Here is a 9,625-nt window from a genome sequence, read left to right as displayed (position 1 = left end):
CAAGTCGAAAAAGGCATTCGGAGCAGAACAGAGCCATCAGAACGAGAACGTGAAAGAGGAACTTGCAAGGAATAGGCAGCAGAGCTCGAACCCAGGGATTTCGTCGCCGACGGTGTAGAGGTCACTCCCTTTGGTCGGCAGAGAGCTGAGGTATGTCGTTGCCAATGTTAATTAATTTCAAATGTCATTGAGACTAGTTAGACAGATTACATTACCATATCAAATCGTGCTTGAGAATTGCTAAATTAGTTGATTAGTTGATTTTTGGTTTGTGTTAAGTGCTTAAGTAGTTGATTTATGGTTTCTGTTAGGTGTAGTAACATGTACTGTTTTCTTAGAATGTGTTGGTTTATTTCACTTTCAGGAATGGCCACCATCCATATAACACTGTGTATTAATCATAGAGGACGGTTTGAGAGAGGGCCGTGTGGGAAGCTTAGTTACGTTGGTGGTGAAGTCACAGAGATAGAGAGGGTTAATGTTGATACCTTGAATGATTTTTTCGTATCTGATTTGCTGAAGGACATATGATATACATCTGTTAGTAATTTTTTCTGGCTGGAACCTGGGAAAGAGCTTAATGATGGGTTGAGGGACCTCAGGGTTGACATGGATATAGTTAGGATGTATAAGGCAGCTGTGAAGAACAGTAACAGAATAAATGTATATACAGAGCATCCGGTGGATGACCAATGTTAGTTGAGGAGAACAACATGACTCCATCAAAGATGAGAGTAAAGCGTTGTGCTAAAAGGGTTCCAACTCCGAAAAAGAGTCCAAAAAGAAGATTGATAGTAGTGGAAGATGAGGATGATGCTGAAATTGTACGTAATGTACAAGTTGGGATGGAGGACCGAAAAAGGAGTGAGGCCCAGAGCAGGGAAGATGCCTATGAAGCACATAAACAAGCTGGTTTTGAGGTCCAAAAAGAGGACAATATCACTATGGCCTAGGAGACAGCAGACCCACAACTTTCAGGATCTGTTGAGGCAGGACAGGTTTCTCAGCCTCCCCCAACACCTGTCATACCAGATAAACCACCATCAACTCAGTTCCAACCTTCCCAGCCACCTATTCAACAAGATCAGCAACCAACACACACTGCTTGTTCAGACTCAGTCCCTTCTTCTGAACCCAATGTCTCTACACCTCTTGAACCAGAACAACTAACCCAATACACCCTACATCCATATGGGAATCCACTCTCACAATCAACCCCTCAAACAGTCCCACCCTCTGAGACTAATAGGACTCCCCAGAATGATCAGAGCAATCCTTCAGAGGAGGTTCAGGGAAGGCCAAAGGTGAACAAGAGGAGATCAACTAAGAGGCCCCCTACAGACCAGTCTTTCATCCCAAACCCCGATCCGGACAAGCCTCCAACTTTCTACGTCCCCGTTGATGAGGATGATTTCTCTAATGAAAATCTTGGACATCATTGCTATAAATTAGAGGAATTGCACAACATAGCAAGTGACGAGGATACTAACCAGACGCCAGTTTTTCCTCAGAGCAATGCTGATGCCCCAGTGAATCAGGTGCGGTTGGAGGTTGGGATGGAGTTTGAAACTCTAAGCCACTTCAGGAAGGCTGTCCGAAAGTACAATAACAATATTGGAAGGAGCATATTCTTTGTTCGTTGTGATTCTACAAGATCGAAGGCCATATGCTATGATGAGGACTGTCCTTGGCAAATATACTGTGCCAAGAGAACATTTCTAGCAAGTTATCAGGTAAAGACATTCGTAAATGAACATACCTGCAGCAGGGACAATCACTGTAAGTCAGCAGATGGAAAGTGGGTCATAGATGAGTTAGAGGAGAGAATACGAGTGCAGCCAAACCTGACAGTGAGGGAGGCTGACCAATACTTCAGATCCGAGTATGATGTACTTATCAATGAAAGGAAAATCTATAGATCTATGAAGAAAGCAAAGGAGAGGATTGAGGGTTCTGAGATTGCACAGTATGCACGACTTCGTGATTACGCTAACGAGATACTGAAGACTAATCCAGGGTCGACAGTAAGCATCCACACAAATCCCATGCCTGATTTGAATCCTATTTTTCTGAGGATCTATGTTTGCTTTGATGCGTGCAAGAAGGGGTTTATGGGTGGATGTAGACCTTTTATAGGGTTGGATGGGACATTCATAAGAGGATATTACGGGGGGCAGTTACTGACAGCCATCGGACAGGACGCAAATAATCAAATCTATCTTATTCTGTGCAATGCATATATGGCAAAATTTCCGCAAGAAATAGAGTGATTTGCAGCTGAAAATGTGCATGTGGTCTTGTGCCAAGGCTACCACCACACAGGACTTCAATGCTGCCATGGAGAGACTAAAAAGGATCAATGCTGGGGCTTGGGAGTACTTAGATAAGATAAGCCCTAAACAATGGAGCAGAGCTCATTTTAGTGAGTACCTTAAGTTGGACAACTACACCAACAACAACTGCGAGGTCTTTAATGCCAAGGTGAAGAAGATGAAGGGTAAGCCTATAATTACGATGTTGGAGGAAGTGAGGTGCTACGTAATGCGGATTATGGCTAGAAACAAAAAGGCTTTGGTTGGGTACAGTGGAAGGTTAGCTCCAACCCAACAGAGCAGATTAGAAAGGGAAAAGCGAGAGAGCAACAAATGGAGGCCTCTGCCTACTGGAGATGACGCAGGGAATGTGTATGAGGTGCATTGTCTGCCAATTAAGGTAAGTGTGGACCTTGGCAAAGGTACATGCAGCTGTCGATTATGGCAAATCACAGGGCTACCATGTAGACATGCCTGTGCTGCTTTGGCTTACCAGAACAGGAGGCCCGAAGAATATGCACACAACTGGCTTACCATGGGTGCATACAACGCAGCCTATCAGACTTCCATGCGTCCAGTTCCAAGCCAGGAGTACTGGGAGCACCTTGAAACCCTCCCCATTCTTCCACCACTGTATAGAAAACCAATCGGGCGACCAACACTCAAGAGAGACAAGAGAAATGATGGCCCTAAAGAGAAGAGTGACCCTCATAGAACTACGAGGAGGATTGGGACTATTATCTGCAAGTACTGCCTCCAGGTATGGTAAACCAATTTGTAATGAAATTCTGTAAATTCTATAATTATTTATTCATGTGATTTTAAGTTGATTTTACGAGTAATACTTCTTTCCTTAGGCTGGTCACAATAAGAGAAGTTGTAAAAAGCGGAAGGAAGCTATGGGTGAAGGGAGTTCTGCACCTCAAGCACTAGCAGATGAGGAGGATGAGGATATGCTGGCTGAAATGTACTATGAGGAGACATTAGAGGATGCAGAGGCTGAACAAGAGGCCACTGAAGAGAGAAACAAAACCACACCAGCCCACACTCCGCAAGTAAGTGCATTGTTTTAATCACTTCACTAAGCTGCCTTGTAAACCTTGTGTCATAATGACTACGTTGTTCTGTGGATTGCAGCAGCCTCACCCAATGCCTCGCCCACCAACTGCACCACCACAACCACCAACAAACAACGTAACAACCAGAAAACAAGTTAGAAGGAGAAGTGTTAAACGACCGCCTCCGACCGGACAAAGACAGCAGCCAACGACACCACCTGCCAACCAGCCAGCTACAACTCCATCCACACACAACTCTCAAACTGCGCCTCATCCAATGCAAGGTGCTAGTGTAGGAACAAGCACCCGGTTCATGCAGTTCATGCCCACACCTGGAGTTGTGACTCCAACTGCTAGAGGTCGAGGCACATCTGACACAGGGAGAGGTCAAGGTAGAGGTCGAAGCAGGATACGTGGATCAAGCGGAGGAAAAAATGGCCTATCAAGTGGGAGCAGTAACTCGACCCCAATATCGTAGACTAGTTATGGTTGCTTTTTGTTGTATTTAGTTTACACCAGTGAGAAACATAACTCTTGTGTTTTGTTATGCATTTTCATGCTTTTGCTTAGATATGACTTAGTAATGCTTTTATGGAGGGTGTAATTTCAGTTGCCAGTACAGAGCAGTTTGTCTTACTTCATAAGTTTTGGAACCTGCAGCATCTTTATTTATATAAGGAACGAAGTCTTGTTACAGATTTTAGATACTTGCCTTCTTCTGCCTTTTTCAGTTATCACTATTGTTACAGCATTTTATGTATTCAATTTGGTTCGAACTCATATGTTGAATAGCAAAACAATCAGGTTACTACATTCCAACTTATTGTTTGATCCTTAAGGAGATAAGATAGAGATTCATGTCCATTTTCAACATTAATGTCTACTTTTAAACGTTATCAGAATCATTTCAGATTGCAGCAACATGTTCAAACCCTGTGTATCTACATCAATGTATCACATGTAAAGCAAACCAGTATAGATTAGGAACAATCCATATCAAGCCAATTTCATTTGAAAATATAATTATCACGAACAAAGATCTCCAATTTTACAAGTCTTACGATTTCATCACCAAATACAACTCACAAAACAAACAAAACGCTACCCCAGTGCAACGGTTGTAATCAACACTCTAATTCCCCTAATTTTATCCCTAATTTCAACCCTAAATTTGTCTATCTTCCTAGCCATCATTGAGGATGCTTGCTGATTTTCCCCCTGCAGTGAGAGTCAATCCATCATCAGGGGTTGCATAACAATGCTCGAACTTTCTCTTCGCTAAACATCTTGTCAGGCCCTCCCATCCTTGTTCGAGTTCATCCACCCAAACAAAGTATCTGCAATCTCTTGTCTGAGAAAGAAAAAAAAAACCCTCATTGTCAACTAAAACTCAGAACTAATTGTCTCACCTCAACAAGAACAGCATCTGGTCCTTACCGCCCATACAGGACATCTGATGAACCATCTGTTAGGGTTCGTCATCGTTCCAGACTCCATCAACATAACATCCATCCCACAGAAATATTTGCCGTCGAGCTTCTTCTCTTTCATCTTCTTCGAACTTGAGGAACTGCTGCGACTTCCTGGAGTTGCATCAGAGTTAAGTCTGCGTGCTGACATTGCTGGGGTTACGAGTTCAATTTGGGTAGGACAAGTTGCTAGAGTTTTCATTTCAAGCATTACCTTCATATAGAAAGGTTAAGATACACGTGGATTAGGCTTTGGGAGGTTCGGAGAGCCACGTCGGACGCCACAAACCCGAAGCAAGTGCCAACCCGAGCCAGGCTATTTTTGTCACACGGAGCCCATCTTTCACGGTTACAAAGTCAGTTTTCATCTACGATGGGTACAAGTGTCAGCGTTCTTAACTCTCATGGGTACAAATGGTCAATTATTCTATAAATAAATTAAGTTGACACCTTATTTTGATCAAGAAATAATACGGTATGTATTAAAATTTGGAAATGAATTTTTTTAATCATATATGAGTTAAATATTAAAGTAGTCCTTGAACTTGCACTTGAGTCTTAAAGTAATCCCTAAAACTAATAATTATTCAAATTTGTCCCCGAAATTGCCTTCTGAGACTCATAGTAGTTTCTAAAATAATTTTTGTCCATCTTTGCCATTGGAGAGGATTGAAACGAAGCCGTTTTGTATTTATTAAAAAAAAAACCCGAGCCTCCCCTTACTTTTCTCTTTGTTGTCGTGGCTTCCGTCACGGTGTCGCGCCGCGCCGCACGCTTCTCTCCCCCAACCTAGTCTCTTACACTTTTGTCTCTTCTTTATCTCTTTCTCTACCTCTCCCTCTTCTCTTATCTTCTCTCAGTCTCCTTCTACTTCCCTTATTTCAAAATTAATTCCTCCATTACCTCATTTTGTTTTTCTTCATATACAATCAATCATCAATTTCCACATATGAATTAAGTAAACATTCTCATTACTCATCAATTTTCAGTCAATAAAAGCTAAAAATAAAAAAAGAAAGAAAAGTTTATGTGCTTCTGAAGAAGTGATCACCGAAATCAGATCTGTGGCTTGACATTGGAAGGTTGAGAATGGCGAACTCCGCTGCTACTCTTGTTACTGCTGCATCGGTCGAGTTCAAGAACAGCTCTAATAGCAGAACGATGACATAGCGGCGCAATTGGTGTAGAAGGAAAAGTAGAGAGGCGGCGGCGACGCGCTGACTTGTTGGAGCCGAAAGCCGCGAACTGGAGTAGAAGACGCGAGTCAGTTCTAGTAGCTAAGATTGACGATAATAACAGCTCTCGGTGCGGTTGAGAAATAGAAGGCACCGAGTGCAGCGCCATAATAATTATAACAAAAAACTAACAGGTCCGTAGAGGTTGGGGAAGAAGGAGGAGAAGGGGAAGGGCCTCAGATTGGGAAAGGAGAAGGGGAAGGGAAAGGGGAACTGGGGATGGGTTGGGAAAGGGAAAGGGAAAGGGGAAGGGGAGCGTGGAAGAGAAAGGAAATAGGGAACTGGGAAGGGTTGGGAAAAAGAAAAGGAAGTGTGGAAGGGAAAGGGAAAGAAAATCTGGGGAAGGGTTGGGGGAGGGAAGCGTGTTTTTCTTCATTTCTTTTTTTAATAAATACAAAACGACGTCGTTTCAATCATCTCCAATGGCAAGGATGGACGAAAATTATCTTATGGACTATTATGAATCCTAGAGGGCAATTCTGGGAATGAATTTGAGTAATTATTAACTTTAGGAATCACTTTGAGGTTCGAGTGCAAGTTTAAAGACTACTTTAAGATTTAGCTCTACAATATTCACACACATTCACACTCAACACACACTCTATTAATGGTTCATCCAATGTCTCTAGTGAGATTTTAACCAAGGTATAGTATTTTAAGAAGCATGATGAATTGATGATAGACTACTAAGCTAAAGCTTCAGCTGTAATTTGGAAATGAGTTAAACAACATTTGATTGATCTCCGTGTCTATCTGTGTCCCGAGAGAGATGGAGTTTGGACCAATTGGCACGCCAGGTGAAAAATAATAGTGCTCCAGTTTTACAAAAACCAACCCACCCTGTTTAGCATAATATAGTAGATTCAAACAACATAAATTTCAAAAAAAAATTATTAATAAATCAACAGCAATAAAAATCAAATTAACATCAACCTCCTCTAGTCCTCCAAGATTTAGATAATAATAAATTCAACATCGAAAGTTGTACTTGATTTGTATTTTTATTTTTATGTTTAGTATTTTTTATATTTTAGAATTTTATAAAAAAATATACAAAAGATAACAAAAAAAGTTTATTGTGTTTCTTTTTTTTCTATACATTTTTAAAATAAAAATATAAAAAATAAAAACAAAAAATATAAATATAAATCAAATACACCTTTATATTTAAAAAATGTAACATTAAACACTTCTATAAACATAACTTAATTTTTCGTCCTACATGGACGGAGATTAAATGTCATTTAAACAAATAGGGGAGTGATTTAAATGAATTTTACTAAAACTAAGAAAAATATAGTTCCGCCTGACTAAGACCTGCAAGACAATCATTGCTGGCTTCAAGCCACAATCTTCGTGACTTGCTGGTACTGCTGATGTACGAACAGTGTGGGATTTGCGTAGACGCGCACCAGGTTGGAACACTAAGTGTTGCACAGTTATCTCTCTTTTAGAGGGAGAATTGAGATGAGACATCTTGAACAAGATGTGATCCTCTCCCAGTTGTAGAGTCAGTTCTCCTTTAGCCACATCAATGATAGCATTGGCAGTAGTTAGGAAAGGTCTTCCAAGGATGACAGAGTCATCCTCATCTTCTCCAATATCCAAGACTATGAAGTTTACAAGGATGTAGTGGCTTTCAACCTTCACCAAGACATCCTCTACTAAGCCATATGGCTTCTTCATTGTCTTGTCTGCCATCTCTAATGAGATGTTTACAGCTTTCACCTTAATGATTCCCAACTTCTCCATTACAGATAGTGGCATGAGGTTGTTGCTTGACCCTAGGTCACACAGAGCCTTATCAAAGGTCATGGTGCCTATGGTTCAAGGAATTAGAAAGCATCCAGGATCTGGAAGCTTCTGAGGTAGCCTCTGCTGAACCAAAGCATCGAGTTCTTTGGAAAGCAGTGGAGGTTCTTCCTCCAGAGGCTCTGTACCAAACAACTTGGCATTCAACTTCATAAAAGCTCCTAGGTACCGAGCAACTTGCTCTTCCCTAGTGTCCTCATCCTCATCAAAGGATGAGTAGTCATCAGAACTCATACACTGCAGATGTACATTCAAAGGAACCTCTATGGTAAAAATATGCAATTTATACTAAATATATGTAAATCGAATAAATCGAATTCGAATTACTATGATATACAATAAATCGAATTCATTAAATTCGATTTAGGAGGACACTATACTAAATTGGATGAATAGCATCAGATTTATATATATCATGTTAACGGCTTGTAGTATTAAGTCTTACTATTACTTCATTGAGTATTTTAATGAATATTCTAATCATATTACACATTCTAAAACAAAGATTAATAACTAAATATTTCTTGTCAAAAATATTTTAACAACTCTTATTAAGGTTATCCAAGAAAACAAACTGAAGGTTTTATAATAATAATAATAATAATAATAATAATAATAATAATAATAATAATAATAATAATAATAATAATAATAGCATTAAAATTTTGAATCAACTTACATTTGTTAATATTGCAACAAGATTTTTTATGTTGATAAATTTAAGAAGTGTGGCTTGAATCTTTCAAATGCTCATTTCTTCATGAATTCTCCATTTTGCATAATTTTCTCCTCACTTCTTCCATCCATTCCTTGCCTTATGAATCTGAAATCACTCAACAAATATATCAAGGCATCGAGTGGAATCAAACTGAATCAAAATTAGCAATTTAAATGCCTAAAAAGTATGTTTTCACTCTTAAGCACAAATTAGGAGAGATTCATAAAATTATGTTATTTCATTGAGTAAATGTGAGATAAGTTGATAAAATTTCCTAAATTCAACACAAGATAAATCACAAAATTGCTAATACACAAACAAAGTTAAAATTAATTTTAAATTAATTTTAAAATTAAAAAACCCATGAAAAAAATACTATCCCATCTAATCTGTTGTTTACATTGTTTACTATATGTGTAGGCTGGAGACTAGAATAGCTAAAACAGAGAGGCTCTGCTTATAGGTCTCCATATTCCCTTGAGAGGATGGGAATGGTGGTCTGTTATTGAACCTATTCTGGTTCCTACCACCTTGGTTGTTATTGAAACTTTGCTGAGGTTTCTGTTGATCCTTCCATGAAAGGTTAGGATGATTCCTCCATGAAGGGTTGTAAGTGTTTTCATAGGGTTCTCCCATGTAATTCACCTCCTTCATGGTGGGTTGATCAGGATCATAAGCTTCTTCTTCAAGAGAAGCTTCCTGATTACTACCAGGTGCAGTTTGCATCCCAGTGAGATGTTGAGAGATCATGTTGACTTGTTGGGTCAGGATCTTATTCTGAGTCAAGATGGCATTCAGAGCCTCCACTTCATGAACTCCTTTCTTCTGAGAGATTCCATGGTTTATAGGATTCCTCTCAGAGGTGTACATGAATTGGTTGTTTGCAACCATCTCAATGAGTTCTCTAGCTTCTGCAGATGTTTTCTTCAAGTGGAAAGATCCACCTGCTGAGCTGTCCAATGAAATTTTGGACATCTCAGACAAACCATCATAGAACACGCCTATGAGGGACCATTCTGAG

General features: G+C 39.8%; 1 protein-coding gene across 2 annotated transcripts; it reads left to right on the top strand.

Moving 5' to 3' along the window:
- Positions 1 to 2,283: 2,283 nt before the first annotated feature.
- LOC112737958 (uncharacterized) lies at positions 2,284 to 4,090 on the top strand. 2 transcript variants are annotated; one of them, XM_025788143.3, is made up of 3 exons: positions 2,284 to 3,072; positions 3,170 to 3,367; positions 3,453 to 4,090. In XM_025788143.3, the coding sequence occupies exons 1-3, from the start codon at positions 2,284 to 2,286 to the stop codon at positions 3,846 to 3,848; spliced, it is 1,383 nt and encodes a 460-aa protein (XP_025643928.1). In that variant the 3' UTR covers positions 3,849 to 4,090. The 2 variants fall into 2 exon arrangements, with proteins under 2 accessions (XP_025643928.1, XP_029147371.1); XM_029291538.2 differs by having other exon boundaries at positions 3,450 to 4,090.
- Positions 4,091 to 9,625: the final 5,535 nt, after the last annotated feature.

The sequence above is a fragment of the Arachis hypogaea genome, chromosome 13 (genome assembly GCF_003086295.3).
Source record: "Arachis hypogaea cultivar Tifrunner chromosome 13, arahy.Tifrunner.gnm2.J5K5, whole genome shotgun sequence".
NCBI lineage: Eukaryota > Viridiplantae > Streptophyta > Magnoliopsida > Fabales > Fabaceae > Arachis > Arachis hypogaea.
This window is presented reverse-complemented; position numbering and strand designations above follow the sequence as displayed.

What these genes read in the sequence shown, in the direction of transcription:
- LOC112737958 (XM_029291538.2), top strand. Translation starts at nt 2,284, where the DNA reads ATGTGCATGTGGTCTTGTGCCAAGGCTACCACCACACAGGACTTCAAT. An exon ending in TCTGCAAGTACTGCCTCCAG is followed by an intron (nt 3,073 to 3,169) that starts GTATGGTAAACC and finishes TTCTTTCCTTAG; the next exon opens with GCTGGTCACAATAAGAGAAG. An exon ending in CACCAGCCCACACTCCGCAA is followed by an intron (nt 3,368 to 3,449) that starts GTAAGTGCATTG and finishes TGTGGATTGCAG; the next exon opens with CAGCCTCACCCAATGCCTCG.